Here is a 27985-nt window from a genome sequence, read left to right on the forward strand (position 1 = left end):
AACCAAAGTGGTCTCTCCCCCTGCACAAATCTGCATGTTCTCTCCAGCACAGAGAGTACAGACACTTCAATTGCAAGGGCCATCACTCACTCCCTTCTGCTCTCCCAGCAGCTCTGCCTTCTTGGAGAGACAAAAAACCCCAAACAACAAACCAACAGCCACTGCCCCAAGACTCCAAGAAGGAAGTGGTCCCTGTTTGGCACAATGTTTAGGAGATTTTTCTCCCACAATAATGGCATCTCAGCCAGGCAGATTGATCCTTGCCCTTTTCTGATCTTCAGTCAGCACCTTCTTCTTTTCCAGCACAGTCTGGCCTGCCACATCACCTCTTTGATCCTCCAGCACATGAGTTGCAATACACTGTTCTTCTTAAAGGGCTGCAATGCAGCTGATGAATCCATTAAATTAATTCCTCTGGAAGTGGAAGTCCCAGAACCACATGTTCATATCATGGCCTCCATGTGCAGAATCTTCAAGGCCTCTGAGATCTGAGAGCTGGTGTCGATCTGGCCGTACATGCCCACCAGGAAGGCTCTGTGCAGCAGCACTGCTGCATGTTCTGGGAAAGGGAAAAGGAAAGGCAGAGTGAGGACTGGCCCCAGGGCTCCTTGTGCAAGAGCAATCCACCAACCACTGGCTGAGCGTTTGCAGCTGTATGAGAAATTTCCCCTTTCATAATAATTTGGAACAATCTCCCCTCTAACGGCTCTGTGGGTTTGTGATCATGTGAGATGTCACAACTCAGAGAAAACCATAAGGGAGCAAATCTACTTCAAGGAAGCTCCCCTTGTCTCTATGCCAAATCCCCCTTGTGAAGCTCAGCCCAAAGCTACTGCTGGTATTGACAGCCTGGTCTAAGCAACAGCAATCCATGGCAACTTCCCAGCTTTGACCCTTGTGAGGCAACCCTGCCCCAAAGGGGGCTGATCTCCAGGTACCTTGGCAAAGGAGGGTGTACTCAGGCAGGTTCCTCAGCGCTGTCTGCACCACCTCGAAGTCTCGGCTGCCCAGGCAGTACATGTAGGTGGGCAGGAAATCTGCAGCAATGCTGGGAGGGAAACATGACAGAGTCAGTACATGCATGTGGGCAGGAAATCCACAGCAAACAGGGTCAGTGGAGCCCCAGCTCAGGCAGCACAGCCTCAGGTGCAGTGGTGCTCACCTGGGGTTGTTCTGGATGGAGCGCAGAGCCAGGCTGAAGGCCAGGTTTCGGCAGGAATCCTCTGATGAACTCATCAGCTTCTGCAGGTTTGTCTGAAAGATGGACAAATGTGGATCACAGTGCCATTCAGGGACCACAAACTCCTCAGACTGGTATTACTCCCCTCCACACCAATCCAGCCCAACACAAATCCAGCAGGTACTGGCTGACCCCAGAAATCCCTCTTTGTAAGACAGATTATCCTGGTTTTGAATACTTTAAAGTACCCTTCTGTAATCTTATTTCATGTGGGACAGCTGAGTTTTCCCCAGTTTCCAGCTTATTCAACAGAGCCGTTCTGTTCTCTCCTTGCCCTGGGAAGAGGACAGAGGTTTAATTCTTCCTCTGACATACAGTAGATGATAGTTGAGGCAGTATGCAATGGAGGGAAATACTGTCTGCCCTCATCTGGGCTAACTGAGGACACTTTTGTCCTAAGGTGCTGCAACAACCACCCAAAAAGCAGAGGAAGGGTAGTGCTTCAGCTGGTTGTGCAACAGAATCTGGTGAAAAGCATCTCTTTCTTCCAGCTGCAGTTTGAGACACCAATACTCACAGCAAAAAAGGCAAGAATTTCTGGCCTCCGTCTGGACATCTCATCAATGTCTGTCAGCACCTCCAGGATGTCTGGGAGAAGACAGAGGTTTAAAAGGTGACTGAAATTCACTGATCCAGCAAAGAATCTTTTCTTTTTCCCCACAAAACAAATCTCCCAAGCCATCAAGTTTCCCCACTTGCACACAGAGGTAGTGTAATAAAGGCAGTTCCTCAGAAAGGAGGAGACCAGAGATGTGCCAGATCAACACATCCCAAGCTGCCCAAGCAGAAGGAATACAAGGAGTGAGAGGTTTCAGTTTCAGAACACCTTCTTCTGTAAATAAAGACCTTCAGAGTGTCTCTTTAAAAAACAGGGTCCAGGCAGGACTTTTTTGTCCTATTCTACCTTGGAAGGAAAACTGTCACATATTAGGTATGAACACAGGACACTTGTAATTGCAGAAGACCTTTGGAGATTAATGTTCCCATATGCCAGATTAACATGGTTTTCTTCCATGAAGGCCATTTGGGGATTTCTAGCAAATTCTGCTTCTCATCAGTTTGGTACTTCATTCCTATCAGCACTTCAGACCTGGCTTGAACTGCAGCATTCCTTGATTTACTCATGCTATCTCCCAAAATGCTTGAAGATCCTTGAAGAGCCTCAAAGGGGTCATCAAATGGCCCAGAAGGGCCAATCTCAAATGGCCTAGAAGGGCCACTGAAGTACTGCTGAGCTAAGTGATAACAGAATCATAGGAAGCCTCTGTCACAGAATCACAGGAGGCTATGGACAAGTTAATCCAAAAATGGAACAACATCCTAACTGCTGGTACAAGATTGAAACAGGAAGCCAGGCTGCTGCTGACAGATAAGTAACAAGGTTGACAAATGTCTGTATTTGCCCTGTGTCTTTGCACAGCAGGGCCTCACTCACCCTCCACTGTCTGGCCTCTGGAGAGCCTCTTCATGTATGGAGCCATTTCAGCTGGTGTGAGGGGAGTGAAGAGGGACACGCTGACCAGGGGGAGAGAGCCAGCAGCTGCTTCATCTGAGGGGAGAGAGAGAGCAGGGCACTCCTGACAGCCTGTGCACTGGCCAGGATTCCCCAGCAGTGCAGTGGTGTATCAGGAACCACCAGCAATGCTGAGATACAATTGTCTCACACTGCCTCTAATCTCACTGCACCTCCTGTAACCTCCTCAGCTGACACTGAGGAGGAAGCTTTGCAAGCTCTTTTAATGCTGAATAATTTTCTCCATGCAAGCTGTGCAAGCTGTCAACAGTGGAAGAATGGATGTACCCTTAGAGTCCCCCCAACAGGTCAGTCCTTAAGTGTGGATTAAAAGGGCAAAATCCACAACCAGGAAACTCACCCTTGTTAAGAGCTGTTCTGCTCCAGTAGTGATACCACTGGCAGGAAAACAAATTAACCCATCCCAAATACTGATTCCCAGCTGCTGAGCATACAAGTGCTATTCTCACCCTAAACACATTGAGCTGCTACAAGAACAAGCACAGTATACACCCCACAAAAAAACACTTATTCCCCAAAACAGAGAGCAGGTTTACCAGCTGGAATAACTCTCCTCCCACCCAGACTCACCATCCTTCTCTTCATCAGAGCCCCTGTCCAAGATGCCACTCTTACTAGGCAGACTCAGCCCAGCCAGGAGGGACTTCAGCATTGCTAGGTCACTGTTGTCTGAGGACAGGTCACTGGGAAAAAAAAGCGGTGTATTTGGCTTTCAGTAGCAATAATGGCAAGAGAACAGATATGCACACTGAAACAAAGAGCTTCTCAGAAGCAGAAACAATTCCTTTCTTCATAACTGGAACTCAAATGCATTTCCCCCACATATCTGTAGGTGGGACCCTGCAGCCACTGCTCTGGGGAAAGACTCTCCAGCTGCCTCTATGAAAGGTTGCAGGGCACTATAATACCTCAATATAACATTTAGGCCATAATGTGAGTTAAAGTCATTATGTGACTTCCTTGGGCTCAGTTTTCACCTATAAAGAAGAGATATGCTGCTCATTTCAGTGGTGACTTAAGGGAGCTAAGGGTAAAAAATGCCATATTAGCAGCTACTCTGTCACATCCTCTTGCTGTCTTGTGTCTGATTAGCTCCTGGCAATGTGACTGTGCATGGGCTAACAGGCATAAGGAAGCTTACTGGAGTGGATCCGAGTGTTTCTGCAGGAAGGAGACAGCTGCCTGGGCATTGCACGTGATGTACTTGTGGATAAACTGCACAAACTTGCTGATGAAGGCAGCCAGGTGCCGGGAGGATTTTCTGTAGTTCTGGGAAAGGATCAAAAAGGTGAGTTAACCAAAAAATAGCAATGCACTGCCCCATCCTGCACCTCTGGGTACCAGGGAGCAGTTTCTTGATCTGCTGCCTCCTCCTCAAGCTCTCCAAGGTACTTAATGCACTTTTTTGTTCTTAGGCATTTAGGAAGGCTTTCTCCTCAAAAGAGAAACACCAAGGCTGGCCCTGTGTTACAGGAGCTTCCCCATCTAGTGGCCAGCAGCCGGCACAGGGAGGGATTTTCCTACCAGCAGCAGACGGATGAAGGACAGGAGACAGTCCCAGAGTGCCGCCTGGTGCTCGTTCTGGAACACCTGTGGTTGGAGCAGCTCCAGGATCCCCAGCACATGGATGAAGAAGGTCAAGTGGTTCTGCTGCCTGAATTCCTGGAAATTGAGGTGAACACGGCCGTGCAGCAGTGCTGCAATCATTGGCAAGTGCCTGAAACACCAAACAAGAAAATCTAGGCCTAGATCTTTCAAAGGTACATGTTACCTCAGTTCCTGGAAGGCAAAATCCCTTATCCTCTCTCAGTTCTTGTCTTGATCCCTGTATAGATAGACTCAGCATGCCCCATTTCCCACCATACTCTGCTCCCTAGTCTCCAATTCCAAGATTATTTCCTGACAGACACAAAGTGTTGCCTCACTGTAAAAGATGTCACTTTGCTGCCTTTTCTCCTGACTTCTGTCCATGAAGGTGAACTCTGTCACCACCACTGTGACTGCTGCCAGTTTGTTCCCTTTCTAGGACAAGGGTGGATGCTTTTCAATAAGCCCCAGAGACACACATGGAGAGAGAGGTACCTGAGGAGGAGGATGGGATGAGCCACAGCCAGCTTCCTGCAGGCCATATTGGCATCCCACACGCGGCTTTCGGAGGACTTGGAGTCACTGGTGTCTGCGAGGAGGTTAATGAATCTGTGAACCAGGGCATCGAGCTGCAAGAGAAATAATGAGCAAACTGTTAAGAAGTTTAATGTACAAACCACCCCTGGCTCTCCAGCAGTGTTTCCCAATTCCTTTCCAGCTACACAGGGGGGTTAACAGAAATTATTTTCAGGTAGAATCTGTGAGCAGATGCAGTGTTCCAGCTGGCATGGGATCTGAAGTCCACAGTCCCTACAGACATCAAAGCAGGATCAGATGCCTGCACACTTGTGCCTTACAGAAGCCTTTGGCACACAGAAGCTTGTGGAGCTTATACTATTTTATAGAAGGACACTGCAAAACAAACCACACCAGAACTCTGCTCTGGAGAGTGCAGGCAGGGATGGGGTAACAGAAAAGCAAAATAAAGAAACCAAAATCACCCAGGAAGCTTTTGCCAGCCCTCACCTTCTAAACTGGGCATCAAGGTAGAATCCATTGTGCATACACAACTGGAAGGGGCCTTCCTATGCCTCTAACTTTACCTTGCAAGTGCTGCTGTCTCTGGCTCCTTCACTGGTAAGAAGCATGTCAGGCATAGGCACCAGGAGCTCAGGTAGTTGCAGGTATATCTGCAGCAGAAGGTCCTGGCAGCATTTCCCCACAGAGCTGAAGGAAAAAGGGAGAGGTCAGTCACTGGACACTACATTAGTTCAACCAGCAAACACCCAAGCCCCATCAGATTAGTAACACCACAGATCCATCCACAGTCTATGGGGATCCACCTGGAGGCCATTTGGAGTTAGAAAACTGCAGTTCAAAGGGCACAGGAGTAGAAAGCTCTGCTTACATCTCCAGTGCAGAGTTCCTGCATGTGGTACTCACAGTCAGCCCCATCCCAATTGGAAAATAAGCCAGAACCACGACTATTCAGACTAACCAGCATGTTCTCTACACACCTGAAACCCCTGGAGATCCCTGGCATAGTCTGTACCAGGAAGCAATAGGAAGAAACAGTCACTCAGAATCTTTCCTAATATCACCATAAGCAAGGTTGGAATTAGGTCAGTTCCTTTCACTGCCACAAAAACATCATCTTCCTGTTCTTTCCACAGTCTTAAAATAGCTGTTAGGAAATAATTTGGTCTCCATTCAGCTTTCAAAGCAAGTCAGAAGCAGGATGTATTACAAGCAGTGACTCAAGGGATGAGTAGACAAGAAATCCCACGTTAGGAACTAGTAATCAAAAATAACCACCGCCTTAAAGAATGAAAGAAAAAACCCCAATCATGTCAAAAATTTCATTCTGAAGTCCTAAAAGCAGAAGGCCCTTAAATTTCACTTTTGAAGTCAGCTTCCTGGGCTGAGTACCACTTAAAACCACTTGTTATTTCCCCAGACCTTGGGAGGATAGTGTGCATTTTCATACAGGCTCTGGAACATGACATTCTTACTGAAGACATACTGGCAAGTCTCAGCATTACCTGCCTGCCTGTGCCCAAGAACTACAATTCCAGCAGACAATGCTCCTCATTTGCACCCTCACCTGCTTCCCCACTGCTGGATGCAGTTGGTCAAATATTCTGTTACTTTTTTGATGTTCTCAAGGTCTCCATGAGAACAACTGAGCAGCAACGGCAGTCGAGACTGGATGAGTGTGCAGGAGGCCTCGTCAGTGTTCTGGTATCTGGTCTCTGCTTCAGCCAGGATCAGCTCCACCATGCTGATCAGTTCTGATGCCTTCAGGTGGAGCACAAATTCCTCACGGCGCTTCTGTAATGCAAGAGAACACCCCAAATTATTCCACACCAAATCCCAAGATCCTTAGTTCCTTCTTGTCATACCTTCCCTGACTGGAATGGAACATCTCAGAACCAGACTTTAGAATAGTTCTGTATCTAGAGCTCTGAAAGAATCACAACCCCAAATAAAATCTCTTTACCCCTCCTCTACTTCTTCATTTACTTCCATCTCAGATGTGATGGGTCAGAAAGCATAATTCAGTCACCAAACCAAAGAAATTCTGTGGAGAAGAGACACAGCCTCCTTTTCCTTCTAAAATGCCAATTATCCCATGCTGAGTTTTAGCGTGCTTGCCACTCTCTTGTGCCTTTACCAGAAATTGTGGCAACTGCTGCAGGGGAAATGCCAAGTGGGCAAACTTTATGTGTTCCTATCAGCTTTCTGGACTCTAAACTGCCACTGTCACATGAACAGCAGAGCAACCAAATAATCAGCTGAGGTACAAGCAGCAAACTTGGCACACTGCACCTGAATCACTCCAGCCACCTCTTGGCCATGGAAAAATCAGGCACTGTGAAAACATTGCCTCTCACTCCATCCAGATAGGAATCTTGGAAGAGCTGAACCAATACCTGAGGAGTTCTCTGGTCCCTTCCCTGCCAGATCCGAGGAATGTGAATACAGGCCCACAAGAAATCCAAGGATGCAGTTGGGTCAAACCTGCCAGAAGACAAAAGAAGACAGATTTGCAATTAGAATCAACACAACCCTCAGGCAGCACACAAACACATGGAAGCATCACTAAACATGATGAGTGCTGTGAAGAAAGAAACATCTGCAAATGTAAAAATAGGACCTATTAAGTCCCAAGAAGGGGGTTGGTTCTGTTCCCAGATTATGACTAAATAATTGTGGCAGAAAGCACAGCACAGGGTACAGAACAGAACAAATGGCATTCAGCAAGTGTGGGGACTACATGGAGCCTTACACCAAGGACAGGAGCTGGTCATGAACACAAACAGTTGGTACAATCAGACCAATGACCTGACTGTCCCTATCACAGCAGTTACCTTGAACTGAGAAAGCAATTTAATTTTGAGCAAGAAATTAAGAAAAAATAATAAACTGAAATACTACCAGTTTTAGAAGTATTGCTGTTATTAGTTTTTAGCATGTCCTGGTCCATAACTGTAACAATACTACTACACTGGAACTTCAGTATTTTAAAGCTATGTACAGAAGATCAGAGCTAGAGCTGCTGCAGAGATCAAAACTGGGAGGCTGATGTAATGAAAGGGTTAGAAAAAAGACTTGAAATGGAGTTTAGTACAACCAAAATATCCATCAGAGCCTGCCCAGGTACAGAGACAGCCTTCAGTTTGCTATCCAAGCCATCCTGCAAACCCTGTGTTCATAAACACTACTAACAAGGGCAAAGCAAGATGGATTACCCACAATTAGCACTTCCTGTTTAGAACACAGCCAAATCTTTATGTGCTGCTTCCATCAAACAGTAGGTAATATTTACATCAAGGTACACAAATCAGCAGGACTAAAATCTGCATCCTTCTCACAAAGTCTATTTCTGGCTGACTTATATCTCCTGGCAGTCACATCATGAACATGGCAGGTCTTGTTCTCTCTCAGACAGACAGAGTTGCCCAACTCAATCCCTTGGCTAGGCCAAACAAGACTCACCTCTGCTCCCTGTTCCTGCCAAGCAGAAGCCTGATGCACTGGTGCAGTGTGGTCCAACTGGACTGGTGAGTGAGGAGAGCCAGGAGGTATGGGCGGAAGGAGGGCACCTGGGACCCTGCCTGCAAGCACAGAGAGAGGAGGAGATGCAATGAACAGGTCCTGGTAGCAGGGTGGCTGTAGGACATGCCATGTGTATTGCAGAAGGATGATAATCCAGGAGGGCAGACAACACAGACAGCATGAGGATTTAGGGCAGCACTTTCTAGAGAACATAGTATCAGATGTGAAATTCAGTTTCAGCATTAACTTTGGCATGGCACTTTGGGCAAGCTATTGATCTGTCTGCAAAAATACCAATGAAAACACAGCTGGCTGGGTTGTTATGGGACTGTGCTGTGTCTGCAAAGCACTGTGAAGTCCTTCAAAGAACATAACTGAGGAAATATAAAGCTAAAAGAAAACATAAGCCCTGCACTGACAAATGTGAGCCTTGCACACAACTGTCCTAATCAGCCTGTACTGCTTTGGAACTCCTACAGTAACCTGTGGCAAAACATAAAAACAGCCCTTGCCCTGTTTCCAGGTGCAGGTCAGTACCCCAGAAAGTTGTTTCAGCACAGCAGTCCCTCTGCCCAACAACTCTTACTTTGCTCCAGGAGAACAGTAGCTTCTGCTGCAGATCAGGGCAGCTGCTGATGACCTCTGGGTCCAACATCTCCAGCCAGTCATTGAGAAGGCCAGAGGCAGGCCCTGGCCAAGCTGATTCAGCACTGTGGACAAAGCAAGGCCAGTGTCACTGGTGATACCATGCAGCCAGACCTACCTGTGAATTCCCATCATTGCCTTGGCTCACCTGCAACTCTCCACCTCCTTCTTTACTGGGGTTTCTTCCTTGTCCTGGAGCAACAAGGAGCACACCACAGCAATTGGTTTCATGGCAGGACACTTGGTCTCAACAGAAGCTGAGAAGAGGACAGTCAGGAGCTCCTCCAGGTATGGAGAGTGGGTTTCAATCAGACCTTGAAGGACTAGCAGAGGGAGAAAGATGCCACTCATTAACTTCAGAATGTGGTGAAAGGTATGGAACCTTGCAAGTATTATTCCTGATATCCAGGAATAATCCAAGAGGAGGAGGGAAGCCATTTTTATCTGGATAGGAGGCTTCCATTTCTTTTTGTTAGTGGAAACCAACAGTTTGCTCAGATACTTAATCCAAGCCCCAGATCACAGTTTATAAACCCACATACAGTGCAGGAAAGGAGGTGATACAAGACAGGGCCAAGCTTAGATCAGTTCACATTTTCTGATCCAGGAGACAGCAGATTCCCACAGCCTGCACACTAGGCACTGCCTTGCTGGGCTGGAAGTTCAAACTGATGCTACAAAGAAGGAGAGCACAAGGACATCCATACCTTTGCTGATGAGCTCTGGCTCCACATTACACTTCTCTCCTGATTTCAGGGTTGCAATGATGGCACAGACTGTGGAGCTGATCAAGTCCGGGTCACGACGGAAAGAAAGAGCTTCTGTGAGATGCAGGAATCCACCTCTAACTGTAACAAAATCACAGCACTGGCATCACAGGCACAAGGCAGCCCCCACATCAGACTTCCCTCCCACAGATTCCCCATGTGGCTCCAGGGCACAACCACTCAAACATAAAATACATTCTACTGCCACTAATGGCCACCACAAGCCTTGACAGCTCTCCTGCATGTTACAGGGACATGAGGCCAAGAAGAAGCTCTGTAACCACAAACCCATTTCCATGCCCAAACACTTGGTTAGACTCCTGCTCCCAAGGGATGGCAGATGATAAACAACTCTATAAGTCATGATGTGACCTAGTTCCAGAGGCATTCCTGCATGCTCATCTACCAAAACTACAATTCACACAGAATTCCTGGCCTGAGAAATTGTAAGTTTTCCCTGAGAGATCTGCTGTGCTTTGTGAGATGCTACCAGGTGTCTACTGCAAGCCCCCAGAGCTAAGGCAGGGTTCACAGTCTCAAAGAGTTTCTGCAGCACAATGTGCTATTTTTGTAACTACTTAGGACACCTGTCTAAAAGGCTGCCCATGACACTTCCTGCTCCAGGTGCAGTTTTGTCTCTTTCTTGTCCCACCTCATCCCCTCTGAGTCCCATAAGCTGCCCAGTGCCCGTACCATCACTGATCCTGTGCCTTGAGGAGTATTGCACAGCAAAGGCCTTCAGCTGAGCTCGCAGGGGACCATCTTCCACAGCAGGGTTCTCCAGCCACTGCAGCATCTGCATGAGCACTTTGAAGAAGAGCGAGGAGAAAGCAGTGTCCTGTGGCATGGCACGCTGGGAAGAAATTCTTTACAGTTAGGGTGGTGAGGCATTGGCAGAAATTGCCCAGAGGTTCTGGACTCCCCATCCCTGGAAGTGTTCAAAGCCAGGTAGGATGGGCTTGGAGCAACCTGGTCTAGTGAAAGGTCCTTCTGCTCTTGGCAGAGGAATTGGGGCTAGGTGATCTTTAAGGTCCCTTCCAACCCAAACCATTTTTTATCACTCTATGAATTAGACTTCAGCTCTCAAACTGTCTGCAAATGCCCTGGTTTGCAAGACATGTCCAACACTACAGAACAGCACGACTACATATCCCAAAACCAGCAGAGACCTACAGCTGTAAATCCAAAAAACAGTTACCAGGCTGGGTAAGGTGCACCAACTCTGCAGGTAATCTCAGCAATGCCAGCCTAATGCCACCAGCCTGCATCCAGCTGCCCATGGCCAGGCAACCTGAGCTGAGCATTACAAAGTGTGCACACAGCAGAGCACATGCCCGGCAGATTTCCCATTTCTCCCTCACCCCTCTGTATGAAATGCTCATAAACAGATTCCCCATTTCTCCCCCACTCCTCTGTATGAAATGCTCCCAAGGCACTCACGTGGTACTGGTAGAGCTGGCGCATGAGCGGGCAGGAGATGAAGTGGTGGCGGTGCATGGCCATGGCCAGGGCGCCGCCGTGCGCGGAGTTGAGCAGCGCAGCCACGGCCTGCAGCAGCCGTGCTGTGACCCCGCTGGCCGTGACTCCACTGGCTGTGACCCCGCTGGATGTGACCCCACTGCTGGTGGCCCCACTGGCTGTGACCCCGCTCTCTGGCACGGCCCCTTGGCGGATGTGGGCCAGCTCCTGCCCCAGTGACTGCTGCAGTGCCAGGGCCAGTGGCCGCAGGCTGGAGTTCTGCCACCGTGGGTCCGGGGTCAGTGGGAAAAGCTGGGGAGATACAACAGGGAGTACATTTATGAAAGACAATGAAAGGATTGCTGTACCATCAACACCCTGAGGCTGAGGAGTGATTTACCTTGTACAGTTATACTGACTGTAGGCTAACAGGAACCTTCTGATACAGCTTTTTCTATATTCTAGTGCTTGGCACATGAACATAAGCAGCATCTCTGCAACCCCAACACGATTATCCACACTGACACTGCAGGGGAATCCTACTACCCAAACACCAACAACTGACTTGGCCAATTAATTCCCTGTAGGCTCCTTCTGGAGTCAATGGAGGGAGGGAAGCTCTGTAAGCAGACAAGCCAGAGTACAAATGCTGTTTGCACACAGCTTTGCTGCCAGGGCCCTGTGAGCATTTCACAAATCCTGCATCCACTGCTGAGAGGAAAGGCACTATGCACAGAACAAACAAGGTGCTGAGACAACAACATGCTAGTAGGTACTGACAGTACCAGGCATGATCAAAAGCCACATCACGTTCCAACTACAAGAGAAAATTCCTGCCAGTATCAACTCCACCAGGCTGTAATGGCACAGCCTCATTGCATCAGGGTTTCCAGATTTATTGCCTGCAAACACTGCAGGATAAGGAGTCACAAGATGCAAGTCTAAGAGAAATGGATTTTGTAAAGCTGCTGCAGGGAAGCAGCTACTCAGCTGGAGGTTATGACAGTACCTGCAGCAAGATGCCTGCCAGATCATCTTCTGGGCCCAGCACACGGACCTGGCTCAAGGCCCGGATCCGACTCTGACTTTGGGAGTTTTCAGGACTGGATTTTGACCTTGCAGTCTCAGCGCTGTCTGCAAGAGGAATAAAAGGAAAGAAAGGAAAATGCTGTTATGGTAGATAGCATCTGGAGCCCCAACACAAGATCACCTTCAGCTTCACAGTCTCTAACTACTGAGGAATTCAGCAGCTTTTCTCTTCATTCCAAGCAAGACCTACTTTTCTATATGACTCAGAAAAACTCACTGTAATAAACTCCAAAAATACTGGAATTTCTTTCATTGCCAGAAGCAAAAAATCGCTAGCAAAGGACTGGTGTCTAACTGTAGCTTGCTGGTTCATTACAACACGCTTGCTTTTTAAGACATCTCTGCCTGTTCCTCTCAACAGCGACAAAGGAGGGAAGTTTGGAAGATGACTTTGACATTTAGGCAATCCTGGGCAGTACCTCGGCGGGCTGGTAAGGAGGCAGTAAGCAGGGAGTGGAAAGTCTGGCCTCCTGTTGCTCCTCTCTCATGTTGAACCTCCACAAGATGAGCCATGTAGTCTGAAAAAAAGGAGGAAATAAGAGCACATCATCATCTTGCCCTCTTCATTAAAGCAGGACAGAATTGGCTGTTTGTACAGCCCCCACAGACAAGAGAATCTGCTGTTCCCACAGACTTTGTAAAGATGATGCCTTGAAAGCTTTGTTTCCTTTACAAAGTACCTTCCAAAGTACTTTTTGACTCTGTACATTCCAATCCAAAAAAATCCTCCTCTATTTTGGGAAATACAGCCAAGGGCCACCCAGGTGTCGACAGTGACAACAAGCTGCCAAAGCAGCCTGTGCACAAAGTTTGCTGAACTAGCTTGGATTTTTCCAAGGAAGTCACAGGAGATACTCATGGAAACAGTTCAAGAAAAAGTTAAATGCCTAGTCAGCCTCCTCTGCAGCTCTTACTTTTGTCCATGATGTTCTGCTCCAGCGTCTGTGGGTCATGAGATACTGCCTGATCCAGGTACTGCAGAAGTTTGCTCATGCTGGAAACTGGGATTCCAAAGGACTGAACAAAGAGAAGCAGCTGTTGTGGTTCTAGGTCCTGCAGGGCTGCAAGAGACAAACACTGAGTCCTCAGACCTCTGAACTGTCCATGGAGGGTCATCTTCATTACCTATCTTTATGCTTTTGTCTGTGACACATTAATGACAGAGCTGCAGAGAGCCTAAAGCCAGAAGTCTGACAGCTGCCTACTGTATTTTCTTTCCTCTGCAAATCATTGCTGCCTTATTGCATCTTCCAGTTAATTCACTCACTGGCTAATCTGATCTTCTGTTTAATTTTATTAGAAGTTCAGTAATGCAATCATTCGTATTAAAAAATAACTTCCACCCTATCTCTTGATGGCTGCAGGCAGGAATTATTGAATAATTCAATCACTGGCTATAGACAGCTGTCATTTAATTAGTAAAATGGGATGAAAGCTCTGAATACCAAGAAGAAAGAGAGCACTGATGAGTGGTATGAGGACCAGAGAAACCAGAGGTTTAGCTTACATCCTTTAGGCACAGCTTTCCACAGTGCTGTGCCTATTGTCTGATGATTGCATAGCTTGAATTGAATTGTTGTAAAAGAGATGGGACTTAATTCAGAGTCTCCCATTCCTTTAAAATACACAGAAAGGGGAATATCCATTCAGACTCACTCCCCTCCTTTAAAAGCAACATGACTACATCCAAAGGCATCCAAACAGGATGGCTGGGCACACTTGAGCAAGGAAGCCTCTCCCTTTCCTTTCAGCAGGGTTTGAAACACCAACAGACACGGCCCAGGCTCACCTGCATCCACGAGCCGCGGGACCTCGGAGCGGATCATGCGCAGCTTCAGCCAGTCCGGGAGCAGCAGGGCCTCCTCGGAGGTGTCAACCAGGAAAGCAGTAGGGAGGGGCTTTTTCTCAGGGAACCATATATCCAGTAAGGTGTAAAAATCACCATCCCCTGCTTAAGAGTGGATAAGAAATTATTTCCCATGTTCACAAGCACCTAGAATGCCCTGCTCCTCTCTGTCAATACACCAGAACACACCATTGTTTTGGCATTTCCTGCTGTCTGCAGAAAGCAAAAAGAAAAATAAATAAGCCTGCAAATCCTTCACTCTTTGCAGCAATATTCTGATAAATCTTACAACTACAAACATGTACTGCAAGGGTCAAGCCTGTGAATAGGATTAACACCAGTCTGACCTTTTTGGAGACAGCAGATAGAGAAAAGCCATCCTGTATTGACCATTACCCCCAAAAAAACCCTGAGCATACTTCACTGACCTTGAGGTGGCCCCAGTGTCAGGAGAATGACCATGGCATGGACCACAAGGATGTGCATGGTGGCTGTTTCCCCACTAGTCCAGCGAAGGAACACCTGGTCCTGGGACTCTGACTAGAAAAAGGAAGGATAAGACAGGATGAGCAAAGGTGGGGAGAGAAAGGAGAACATGAGAATGGACAAATTTAGTCAGACCATAGTTCCCAACATCTCCAACAGTGGAGATACTTGAGGAAAAGTTAAAAAGGCATTTTACAAACACACAGGCTTGGCTCTGATACTATGTCACAATCCAATTATTTTCAGATCAGGGAATTCTTGAGCTGGACTTGGTTTATTCAAATTGAGTAACCCATTAAGAGTTTCTGTTAACCTGCCCAGTGCCTGTGAGCTGCTGGGGCAGGGCAGGAGGCACTCACCCAGCTGTACACCTCCTCGCCCTCCTTGCTCTGCCGCATGCGCTTGATGTAGCGCGAGAAGATGGAGAGCAGAGCCACGAGCACTGCATCTGACTCAGCACTGTAGGACAGCTTGGAGAACAGGTGGGACATGATGGTGGAGCGCTCCACGATCAGTCGGGCGACGTCCTGCAGGGAGAAAACATCCAGGAGGTGTTTACTGCAAAGCACAGCCAGGCCCCACTGCTTCACTGCATTGTGTTCTCCATTCCCATCATCAGCCCCGTACACACCACTCTGGAGATCAGCTTGTGGAGTCAGGAACTGACACAGAAGGGAAAAAGCTGGTGCTTTACATGCATCTTACAGTGCCCCAGTGGAGCACAGATGCATTCTGATGCACCCCATTACAAAATAAGCCTTTACATAGCTTTACTCTGAAGAAAAAGATCTTCTGACACTTATCATTCGAACTCTCCCATGTATCCAAACAGAGGCAATATCAGCACATGAGTGTTAAATGTAACAAAAAAAGTACCCAGGGAGAAAAAAGAAAAAAAAAAATCATGATTAAAAAAATATCACCAAAAGCTTTTTTAAAAAGAACAAAACTCACAAAAAAATCAACCCAGAAATCTAGTTTTGGTTATAGGGGAGTACATATCCCACCACTGAAGTTCCTGACTTCCCATTTACTCCCAAAACACATATGACTGCAGGTTTGGCACCTGCTTATTTATGAAACACTGCCAGGTGGTGGGATTTCCATCAAAACACTACCCACTCTTGCATTCCCCATTCCAGCTGATGGAATATATAGCTACAGTGGAGGCTATTGCTCTGATTACCATTTCATTATATAAACTAAAGACACAGGTTTGCCTTTCAACCCATACACAGACACAAACATGCAGTTATTGGAGTAACACACTCCCCAGAACTCATCCTGGTGGTACAGCAAGTCCCATACCTACCCCTGTCCTGGAACATGCCATGTGTCCCCCACACAATCCCTCCTCTCACCAGAGCAAGGTCGTTGTGCTGTCCCTGCTCCTCCACTGGGGCGTGCTGGGAGAGGTACACCAGGTAAGCACTGATGGTCTGAGGATCTGTCTCCATGTGGATCGCCTGGAATGAGAATTGTTTTCATTAGAAATCAGGATTTAATGAAAACAAGCATAAGCAAAATTCTTCTGCAAGCACATAAACATGCCAATATCGCAGCCAGATCCAGTTTGTTTAGATCTGCTTCAGCACTAGTAGAAAAAGAACAAGCCTGACACTCCTCCCTTCAGCTGCTTGCACCTACCTGCTGCAAGGCCAGAGCTGTCGTGGCTCTCACACTGTCAAACAGTGGCAGCCTTGGGAGGTCTCTCAGCAGCCACTGATATCCCTGCAGCAGCTCAGAATCACCAGAGTCCTCTTCCATGGGGTGATCCTTCTCCTCCCCATCCCGCATTCCTCCTTCCGACAGCACCAAGGACAGGCCCTGCACAAGACACACACATACTGCTGTTGCACTTGAAGCCACAGCTGGACTGCTAGGTTCATACTAGTGAATGAAACAGAAACATGCTTCAAACACCACAGAACAATCCAAATACAGCACACAACAGGTTTCATCTCATGTAATGTGTTTTCTTGACAGATACCCTGCTTGAAGTTTCAGTCTGAGCACCAGGCACTCACTCACAAACAACAGCCTCTGCCAGCTACTCCACATGGCACACAGCCTCCTGAGCCCACACCTGAACTCCACAGGAAACATAAAACATAAAATTCAGCTCTATCTTCAGTACAACTTAGCTGTTGAACAATAACTTCTGAGCAGCAGGGAGCAGAAGTGTATTTGATGGGGTTTGGAGACTGAGACAAGTCACTGAAGGAGGATGACATGGAACAACTTCACTGTGCTGGCTCTGGACTCAAGATAATCTAGGGCTCTGCCCTGGGGTTTAGACAGACCCCAGTCAAGATGATTTCCATTCTGCTCACCTTCATGGCCAGGACCCTGGAAGCCACCTGGGAGGAGCTCAGGCGCCGCAGGAAGTAGTCAAGCACCTCACAGGTTGTCTGTTCATCTGCTTTGGGTCCCAACAGCAAGTCTTGCAAACGTCCAAGCAACTGCCTTTGTTTCTGTTGTCTCTGTGGAGTGATAAGTTGGTCTGTCCAGTGAAATCAAATCTGGGATGCACAGAAAGTAGCTAACAGAAGGGATCCCCAAGAGAATGCTCACCTGGCGTTTCTTGGCGCGCTGGTCCTTACTCTCACCCTCCTCTTCTTCTTCACCTGAGGTTGATTCATCAGCAGCATCATGAAGCAGGAACTCACAAAGACACTGCACAGGCAGGACATCCAAGGAGCCCTCACTGGACTGAACCAGGTCTGCCAGCCATGGCATTGACTGTGATGAGGCCTGGGAAGGATGAGAATAACAAGGTCAGCAGAACATAGATCATAGATCAGATAGAACATAGATCATAGAACACAGATCACAGATCAGAGCAGCACACTGATCATTTAATTCCTGAGCAGCAAACCGCCTTCCCCTGAATCTCACTCAGCTTCCTTTTGCCCCTCACTCTGCTCAAGGTTCAGAGGCAAGGGATCCAGCCCCATCACAGCCCACCTGTCTCTGGATGATGTTGAGAAGAAAGTCAGGATGGCGACTGCGACACAGAAGGTGGCCCAGGCGAAGAGACTGGTTCAGGCTTTTCACCTGCTCCAGGACATGTGGTGGAGGTCTGCGAGGGGGGCCCCTGCCACAGAAACAGCAAGTTACAGGCTGGCAGACCTCCACTCTGATGTGAGCAGGATCAGTCAGTTCTGTAGTGCATGAGGGGTTTATAAAAAGGCGGCAGGCAGGTTGCAACCAGATGATCTTCCAACCAAAACCATTCTGTGATCCCATGGGCTACCACACCACAGGGTTCTTCCCCATCATGCACCCTGTGGAGGAGCAGGGTTCCCTGCTAGTGCTGTTAACTAGGATTTCATAAAGGTACTAGAATGCAGAAGGCTACTTACTGAGGGTCCAGACTTGTCAGCTGGGACAGCAAGAGGCTGCTGCTCTCTGTAATTGTTTGTTTTGTGGATGCAGCTGCCAGATGACCCTCAAATGCAAGAATCTCCTGTTTTTCTCTCTGGGAGATTTGAAGTTCACGATTAATCATCTCTGTGCGCGTCTCCTCATCCGTCAAGGTACATTGAGGATAGGAATAATTACTGAGAAAAAAGAGTTTGAAAAAGGAAATGGTTATCTTGTTCTATTCAAAATTCATGAACCACAGTCAGAAAGAACACAGGACCTCAGCTCTGATAGACAACATAGAAAAAACCAAGTAGTTTCTCAGTGGAGCCAGGAGACTGAGACCTTCTCAGCAAGGCACAGCAGTCATTCCCCTCCCTCTTTTTCTCAGCTTTATTCCCTTGCTTATAATATTTTTGTCAAGGGAAGGCACTTTTCCCACTCCAACTGCAGTGTTGATGCCAGTTTATTTTACACAAGTCCCACTGGAAAGGAAGGAGTTGCATGGCACAAACTTAATTCAGAAATGTGTATTTTCAGTGGTCTGTTTGACATACATAGGGATTTAACCATACTAACTTGGTCATGACCATTTCCATGAGCATCTTTAGAGAGGGGTACTCCTCCCAGGCAGCCAGACCTGCAGCAGAGAAGAGAACAACAATAAGGAATACAGGAAAAAATAGAGCCTTTAAATATACTCTAACACATAGCAAGGTGGGGAAACACAAGCTCACTTGAGAACAGCTCATAACACTCAGAGCACAAACAAGGCAACTCCAGCCACATGCTGGCCCAAATCCTACCTGCACACATTTTTCACCCACAGGGGATACACAGTTATTTAAGTGCAGTTACCTCACCAACCCAGCACAGGCCTTGCACACAAGCAACAAGACTTCTGAAGAAAGTATCTTGGCCAATTTTTGCAGCAGAACTGGCATCCTGAGAAATGTCCAAACTTACCAATATTTTCAGGATTGAATGCAGCCACTACTAGCAGGAGAGGCCAGGCTTTCCAGTAGAGAGTAGAAATAGCTAGATTTGGAGGCTGGTACCTGCAAAAGCCACCAACAGAAATAAGTGGTCAAGTTTGATTCCTTAGCCCATCTCAAGTCTGCTTTTCCCCTTAATCATGTACTGTTTAGATTCAGTCATGCCAGTTCAGTGCTTTTCCCAACAAAGAGACACCCACACCCACACAAAAATCCTTCCAGCTCAGCTGAAGATTTCTAGGGCAGAAAGTCAGTGCTTGCAGACCAAAGTACATTCCATGACTCAGGTCTTGATTGCTCTAGAGAAATACCCACCTTAACATGACCCTGAAAATCCTTGTCATTTTGTTATTACAAATTTTAATACAGAAAAGCATCTTAAAATCTGTGTGCTGGAAATGTTAGTCACAAGGTGAAAGTGAGCTAGATCACAGCAAGACTATCTGTGTGATAAGTCTTACCCTGGAGGTAGCTGGATATTCTCTGGATGGTGATAAGTGCACAGATTTAAGACTGCATCGATCAGCTGGATTCTTTCTACCCTCAGGACCTCAACATCTGGAGGAGAAGAAAAGACTGAACAAGTTATTGACCTGTCTACCTGCCTGAAAGTCCTTCAAGAAAAGCAGCACAGTGTAAAAAAATTTTACTTCAAGCAACTATGTTATTGTGGGCTTGCTCTTGTGATATTACAAAAACTAAAAATCAACATTTAAAGAGCAACAACACTTAAAAAATCCTATAAGTCAATATATAAGGATATGGAGCTTTTCAGCAGCAATCTGGTTTAAATTCTTAAGGGTACTTTTTTTTCCCAAATGCATCCAATATGATACTTGTAACTTTTTCAGAACTTGGATACACTCCTTCAGGTAAGCAACAAATATGCTCAGAACTTCTGGGGCTCAGAAGAACTAGAAATGAATTTCAACTTTGTTGCAAGTTTTCAGATTCACTCTAATTCTGAGGTTTCCAGTATATGAAATGGTGCAGGATTTAAAATCCTATATGAGAGGCAGGAAACATACTGAACAGCAACAAAGCAAGCAAAGTCTAGATCCTTCCACAAGCACTGAGCAGTCCAAGATCACTTTTTGTCATTAACCAGTCAGCACTAAGAGCATGTAAGATGCTTTAGAATCAAACTCAGACAACACCCTCAATTCTGCCACAAACACATACAGCTGAATGGATGTATTTACCAGCAATGCAGGAATTTAGACAAATGCTAAATGAATTCATAAAAGGAGTAAGAGTAAAGATTGCTTTTGTAACTGCTATTTTGCAAGTGTCCCAATAATGGACTTGAGAAGAGCATACAATTGGTTAATTAATTTAACTTCCAATCCTTCCATTTTTGCATAGCCTACAAATTTCATTTTACAGTACGTACAAAGGACTAAATTGAATTTTAAAATGCTGACTCAAAACTCTGGGTGGTTGTTCACATTCCTTCATTCTCCACACAACCAATAATTTCCCAAACACTCCACGATACAAAATTAGCAACAGAGAGAAACAGTAAGAAAAAATAAGAAGCTCCTCTAGTGAGAAAGCAACAGCAGCACAGCTGGCTTTGAGCCAAATGTTTAGCCATCACGACTAAAATATGCTTTAAGTGATGCAAAGGCTCTTTGGTAGGTGGTAGGAGCTGTCTCAGCCCTGGGTGGCAATAGAAGGACGTGGAGACAGAAGCCAGCTCTTGCTGGTGGGAGCCTGTGCAGCCTCACCATCTGCTTGCACAGCTGCAGCCCTCTTCACCAAGTGGTCGGCGAGCTCCATGGCATCAGCAGGGCCCAGGGGCAGGTCCCGCGACAGCCCGATCACCAGGATGCGCATCAGCGTGTCCTCCAGGATGGGCACCTCCGAGCACAGCCGCAGGAAGAAGCTGCAGGGGACACCAGACATCAATCACCGTGCACAGAAACCTCCTGGAACCCTCCAGGGACCTTACAACGTATCTGAGCAGAAGATACATCATAGCTTCTTTCCCCTATCTCCAAAAGCAACTATTTGAAACAAATTATTATCTGAGTATCACTTGAAGTTCCTTGTACCTCTATGCTCCAGCCTCCTAGAGTCTGAGCTCCCTCACCTCACCCCAGTTACCCACACACTGCGGGGCTGCTCTCCTTACAACTACAGTGTCAAGATACAGAACAGCTTGGCACAGGGAACAGGAATGAAGGAGGAAGAGGAACAGATGGAGAGTGGAACAACACCCCCCCAGTTTTATGGCAGTGTAACAGATGAAGAAAATCTGAGCACAGTTCCAAGCCTTTCCAACACAGAGCTATATAAGGATCATCAGAAAACACCCATTCCTCTGCCTCCAGCTAGAGCAGCTCCCCCTGCACCCACCACAGGAAGGGCACGCACTCACTTGCGGTCACTCTCGGGGGGCCAGTTGTCCCATTTGTAGTAGGTTTCTGGCTGCTCTGTGAAGAGCACCTTGTGGAGGCTGTAGAGATGAAGAGCACAGTAAACACCATCTGTGAGGCTTAAGAACACATACAACAGTCCAGTCTCCCTCAAGTCCTGCTAAAGCTTCCCAACCTGCACATGAAGGAGCCCTCTCAGGTAAGTGAGTCCAGCAACAGTAACAACATGATTCAGAACAGAGAGGACTATGCAATCCACACGGGCTCTGGGCTTTTATACTTTCAGTAACCTGTCTTGCTTACTAAAAATTCTGGCTTGAACTGCCTCAGTAATGCCTTGTGTCAAGACCCCAGGATACCACCTGTCCTCCAGAAGACAGAACTATCTGTGGAGCCCTCAGCTACAGAGCCTTAAAAAGGATGTCAAATAAAAAAAACCAACAAGGAGTCCACAGGGAATCTGTTTGATCAGATAGCTAAAAATCCCCTACTGAGTGGACCCAAATATAAATCAGAAATATTTTCCATTATCATATATTTCTGAATGCATCTAAAGGAGTTTCAGAGAGGGAGACAGTCCCTGCTAAAACTGTTTCTGCTCCCTGTCTGAAAATGGGAGAGAAATCTAACCAAACCCTGGTGTATACCTGGCTTTTCATAATATATCAGTGCTAGGGAAGGGACTGGTTATGCACAGACATGAGCAGGCTGACTCTCACCAGTGCACATAGTCCTTTGGAGCCAGCTTGCTGATAGATGGAACAACTGTATGCAGCCACCAGACAGCATCACGCTGGATAGCAGCAATCTGGTTCTGGAAAGAGCGCAGCACTTCCAGGTCTGAAAAACATTCAGGGCACAAAATACACACATGGGCCTCATCAGAAGTGTGGTAGTTTCAAGACAGTAAACAGGACTCTGAGGCATCAACAGTAAATCACAGAATGGTTTGAGTTGGAAGGAACCTTAAAGATCATCTTGTTCCAATTCCTGCACCACAGGCAGGGACACCTTCCCCTAGAAAAGGGGACCCAGACGAGTGTATGAGAAGGACTTGAGTCCCCCAGCTCTGGCAGAATATGTTCTTTGCTTTCTGCAGTAAAACTCCCAACACAAAGCACAGATGGATTAGTTTGGTGAGAAGAAGGCACGTGGGCCGTCACATCAGTGCCACACCAAAGTTTTGTGTTCCCAGCCCCTTAATCCTTACAGCTGCCCCTTCAGGCCTGAGGCCCCTTCACCCACAGCTCCCCCTCCCCAGCCTCTCAGCCACTGCTTCCATAGATCCAAGAAGCACCTGGCCATGCAAGTGCCACATCCCCAATCTCTGTCAGCCCCAGGATGGCAGCAAGCTCCCAACCCTAGCTGATGTTCTCCCAACACCAGGGACAGATATCCACTAAAATGCTCATCCTCAGAGAGAACCTAGTTTCTTCTGCTTACTCTTTTTCTCTCCTTTGTCCCAAGCAATTCCAGCCTCCTTCACCTGGGCTGTGATGCCAAGCATCATGGAGACAGCTAGCAGGTCGGTTATATGAATGACAAACCGCTCCTTAAAATAGAAAAGAAAAAAAAGGAGTTGAATAGCAACAGCCAGAGCTGCCTTCTGGAAGTGTTTTGTCATCAAAAAGGATGAACATGGATGTTTGGAAATGAGATATAGGAGTGCTGCTATGAGACACACAAATAGTGACTCACTCACACACCAAAGAGCAAAAGGAAGAATGGCCAGGAAAGCAGACACAGGAGAGCTCAGGGCATCTCTGGCACATCCAGCAGCACAAGGGTGGGGAATGGTACCTTGAACTCCATCTCTGCATACAGGGCCTCCTTCCTTTCCTGCATGAGACCCAGGCAGAAGGCCTGGAAGTTGATCTCATGCTTTGTCTGCTTGATGATCTCTCTCAGCAGAGCCCGTGACGCTCGCAGGTAATCGTCCTTGGTGGTCAGCAGGTCCTGGAACACCATGGCCAGGTACTGGGGCCACACAGAGAGAAAACGTTCAGTGCACTGTAATGGGTCTGCATCCACAAGATGAAGAGACACAAGAGACACAAAGAAACCATGCTGGAGGTATCCTGCCCTTCAGACCCCTGGGGAGCTGTAATAATGTTTCTCTCATGAAACTGCATTATCACCCAGAATGTGGGGGTTAGAAAATGCCCATTTATGTTTATTACTACCAAGAATAATTATATAATTTCAAAATAGTATGATACAGATCAGACAGCTGTCTGTGAAAAGATTCATCTGGGCCTCAAAACAACTGTATCTGTCAGGTGGGGTTCTGGGGTAACCATCAGTTATCCAAGACACTACACCTACCTTTGGAGCTTGCTCTGAGCTGTGTTGAAGCACAGTATACAGGATCTGCATGTTGTTGGGATTTCTTGCATTAGATAGTTCATTGAAAATCACAAACTTAATGGTGGTGCCCAGGTTATCCCTGTGTGCATTCAGCAGCTCCCTGCAAAGGAAGACCAGGGACACCTGAATTGACATTTCATTGCAGCTGGACACATTCTTTTCATTTCTCCTTGAAGTATTTAGCACACAAAAGTGAAAAGGATGGAACAGCACATATCAAAGGACAATATCAAAGGACTACTGAAAGAATTCTAGGACAATGAAATTCATTTAAATGAGCACAAGACACTCTGTGCCCCAAGCTGGTATTTAAAACCAGAGACATTGAGACTGTCAAGTCCCTGGGCATGTCTCCCACAGTGCTTTCCCTTCCTGTCACAGACCCAGTCACTCACCTGACACACAGCATGTAGTGGTTGAGAAGGACTTTTGGCTTGAGACGAATTTTGATCAGGTTGGAGATAACTTCCATGTCCTCTGAGCTGTGGGTGTTACAGTTCATACACACTGACATCAGCAAGTCCTGAGCTGGCTTGGTCAACTGCAGAAAAAGAGCAGAAAGACTCCAACCACTCACCATTACAGCCCAGAAATGTAACTGGAGTACAGCAAGCAGCCTTCCTGGCTGGATTGCAGACCAGGGCTGTGCTCCAGCAGCTCCTCTCCTCACCTTTGGGTTCTGCAGCCACATCTCCAGCCTCTGCACAGCCATCTGGCGCACCTCTTTGTAGCCACAGGTGGCTGTCAGCAGGCGCAGGAGGTTCCTGGAGACGTTGTCCATGGGCTGCCGCCGGTTCAGCTGGTCCCGGAGCATGTCCAGCACATATTCCTCCACACTCTCTGCAAGGTCTTCATACCTGGGCCACACAAATTGAACTTTGCTCATTTCCACAAAAGACAGTCCAGAGATCAGCGCTCTTTCTTGTTTGTGGTATGACTCGCAAACCAAGAAAATCCCCTCTTTTCTCTTGGCACCAGTTTTATCTTTATCAACATCCCCCAGCAGATGCCACAGGAGCACAGAGAAGCAGCTTCCTGCCCCAGCTCTGCAGGTGGGTGAGCACAGCCACATCTACAGACACACCTTCACACAACCATGTTAGGAGAGGAATAGGCACTGTACCTGGGCATGAGCTGGCCCGCCTGCTCCGGGCTCATTTTCTCCTCTGCAATCAGCAGCTCACTCTGGCTGTCCTCCTCCTCTGTCATGGAAGGGTGTGGGCTACTCCCTAAGAGAGACCAGGACACAGCACACCCCATGAGAAACTCCTCTCCTCAGAGGTCAATCATTGGACATGGCACACAACTCCTCTCTAGAGATCAATCACTTGTGCTCTGGTTTGTTCAGCTTCTTTCAGGGATCCCTTTCAGCAGGACCACAGCTTCTCACACTGCATCCCATATAAGCCTATTTTTAACTACCCCCAAACATCCCCTGGGCATGAGAGAGACCCAAAAAGGAGAAAAGCAATGCCTGGAACTCAAAGCCGGGTCTGTATGACTCCATCTAAACTATTCTCACAAGTCAATAAGCACTGCAGGCTCCATCCTCTCCCTAAACCTTTGCTCCTGGTTCCCAAACATCATCTTACCAGCACTAAGGTCCCCTCCACTACGTCCAACTTCTCCATGCAAGAGCATGGTCTTAGGAGGCATCTTGGTGTTAAAAGCTGTCTGGATGTTATCCACAAATGTCTTGCAGTGAGGGCTGTCCACCCAGATGCGCTCTCCAAGGGAGTCCTCGATATACACCTGCAGCAGGGAGCACAACCCATTTCCATGGGGTTAATTAAGGAGTATTTGTGAGTTTTTATGGATTTCTAATATACACAGTAGGAAACTAACATAACCAGTGCATGGATGAAAACCAGACCAGATTATCATAAAAGAACAAAAATTTATACCACCACATCCCAAGCTCTACTGGGCACCTTCTGAAGAAACACTCTACAACAAAATATACAAGCTGGTCAGCTCAGCCTTTTCAAGTTAAAGGGCTGTTTTAATCCCTACACACCAAAGAGAAAGCAAGGAGTCTCTGCAACACTTACATCAATACAGACTCTCAAAGATATCTCAGAAAAGAGCAGGGTTAAGGCAACAGAAGGCAATGGAGGCTACGTTCCAGAAACTCATGGAGATTTTTCTTTACAAGGATGGGTCCAGACTCCAATTTCAGCCTCCTCCAGCTGCATTCCCACAGTGGACAAGAGAACACTAGCCACTCTCTTCCCTGCATCTGTAATAAAGCCCATGATGCTCTCCTACTCCAACACATCCACATTTCCCAAATCAGTCTGCCCATCACTGCCTCAGTCCAGAAGCCCCCTCAGCTCACCAACCTTGACAAAGATCTCTGGCCAGTTCTCATCCTCTTCATAGGCTGCCATGAGAAGGTTGCATGCCAAGACAGACACAAGACTGTTCCCTTTGGCTTTGAAATTGATGGAGGCATCTCTTCGGAGTAGGCTGCACAGTGCCTGGAATAATATCCACAAAAAATAAAATTATAAACAAGTCATCTATTGAGAAAGCATGCAGAGAAGCTGCAGAAAGAAAAATACAAATTGCAGCAGCTTGCCAGAGAGCTCTGGTATTTACAAAGCCATGCAGACCATGCTCTGGCCTAAGAGAAAGTGCAACTGTGCTCACAGTTTGGCAGGAATGATCAGTCAGTGACTTTGTGAGTCCTCACCTCGATAACCCCTTCAGTGGCAAATATGTTGGGTTTGATTTTTGCCAGGTACATGAGGCTCAGGTAGAGAGTGGTGTCAGGTTTGGCTCTGTTCATCTTCAGCTGCTTCACAGCTCCGCACAGCACCCCCTCAATGCGGTCATCGTTGCCTTCTGCCTCTGCTGCCTCAATCTCATCCAGCAGCACCGTGGGGACAACTGCAACCACCAACACACAGGCATCAGCATTTATTCTCATGCCAAATGACCACCCTGAGGTGCTGCAGGGACAGCAAAGCACAGACCAGCTCACTTTTAGCCTCTGCAACAGTTTTTCCCTACTCAATTGCCATTAAAAGTTGTATTTCCCAACTGATAATACTCCTTCATTGTTTTTCCATGCTAGCACACTCCTCTGTAAATGTGTCCAATATCAGAAATGGATACATTTGGACAATTGAAATGGACAATTCAAAGGCAACATCCAGACCCAGAGTTTGCTAAAGAAGTATGTGAATAAGATACCACAATCTAGACTTTGAGATCTCCTCAAGAGAGTATTTTGCATACAGCTGCTAAACAGCTGTTAGACAGAATGAACACAACCCAATGCCAACAGAAGAGAAAACCTTGACTTCAGCCCGATATCCAGGGAAGGAAACCCTCGAGCACAGCACATAATTGCATTGTGGGCTTCCAGAACGACTCCTGGGATGAGACTCCAGAGCAAGGAGAAGTTCCCCCGAGGTTTCCGGGTGACAGCAGGAGCGCAGCGAGGCCTCACCTTCGATGGGGATGACAGACGGCTCCTTGATGGAGGGCGAGATGGCTCTTTTCTCCGCCACGGCCGCCTCTGCCAGGCGTCCCAGGGCGCTGAGTGGCGGCGTGGAGGAGAGCTTGGGCCGCTTGGTGAGCCCGGGCAGCCCCGCCGGGCCCGCCAAGGCGGCGGCCGCGTCCCGCTTGCGCTCCGAGGGCAGCCCGGGCGGCGCCGGCTTCAGCAGCGTCACGGCGGCCTTGCCCTCGCCGCTCTGCCCCTTGGAGCCCAGCGCGATGAAATCTCCGGGCGGCGGGTGAGCTGCGAGGGGAGAGACAGCGACAGTGAGGGACAGGGAGGGACAGCGACAGGGAGGGACAGCGCCCGGCCGGCCCCGCGGGACTCACCGGAGGGCTTGGGCACGGCGCTGGGCCGCCGCACGGCCGCCGCCTTCGGCCGGTTCATGGCGCCGCCTAACACCGGCTCAGCACCGGACCGAGAGACAGCCGGGACGGACAGACAGACACCGGGCACAGACAGCCGGGACCGACCGACGGCCGCGGCCGCACGGAACCGGAACCGCCGCCGCAGCGGCACCACCCGGCCCGGCCCACCCGGCCGGGCAGCGCCGTCTGGCGGGCGGGAGGGGAATTGCAGCGCCGGGGATCGGGGGCAGCCCGAGGTCGGAGAGGCTGCGAGTTGTATAAAATGCAAACATCTTCTTAAAAAAATGTATTC

At 47.8% G+C, this 27985-nt stretch overlaps 1 protein-coding gene across 2 annotated transcripts; it reads right to left on the reverse strand.

Moving 5' to 3' along the window:
* Positions 1-27810, reverse strand: INTS1 (integrator complex subunit 1). Of its 2 annotated transcripts, none has more exons than XM_064725887.1 (47): positions 27655-27810; positions 27278-27568; positions 26516-26712; positions 26163-26300; positions 25413-25572; positions 24944-25049; positions 24491-24677; positions 24216-24361; positions 23779-23920; positions 23254-23430; positions 22897-23005; positions 22173-22293; positions 21456-21533; positions 20803-20960; positions 19534-19630; positions 19044-19135; positions 18657-18717; positions 18077-18274; positions 17679-17808; positions 17286-17465; positions 17045-17194; positions 16359-16538; positions 16073-16177; positions 15071-15238; positions 14654-14765; positions 14169-14327; positions 13294-13440; positions 12799-12897; positions 12300-12424; positions 11273-11602; positions 10526-10685; positions 9773-9913; positions 9214-9388; positions 9007-9130; positions 8361-8479; positions 7295-7382; positions 6466-6692; positions 5465-5588; positions 4857-4990; positions 4299-4491; positions 3916-4043; positions 3345-3457; positions 2676-2789; positions 1758-1828; positions 1163-1254; positions 939-1048; positions 1-559 (listed from the first exon to the last, which is right to left on the reverse strand). In XM_064725887.1, exons 1-47 carry the CDS (start codon positions 27710-27712, stop codon positions 444-446), a joined length of 6630 nt encoding a protein of 2209 aa, XP_064581957.1. In that variant the 5' UTR covers positions 27713-27810; the 3' UTR covers positions 1-443. The 2 variants fall into 2 exon arrangements, with proteins under 2 accessions (XP_064581957.1, XP_064581955.1); XM_064725885.1 differs by having other exon boundaries at positions 14169-14330.
* Between the last annotated feature and the right edge of the window lie 175 nt (positions 27811-27985).

This window comes from Zonotrichia leucophrys, chromosome 14, assembly GCF_028769735.1.
Source record: "Zonotrichia leucophrys gambelii isolate GWCS_2022_RI chromosome 14, RI_Zleu_2.0, whole genome shotgun sequence".
NCBI classification, from domain to species: domain Eukaryota; kingdom Metazoa; phylum Chordata; class Aves; order Passeriformes; family Passerellidae; genus Zonotrichia; species Zonotrichia leucophrys.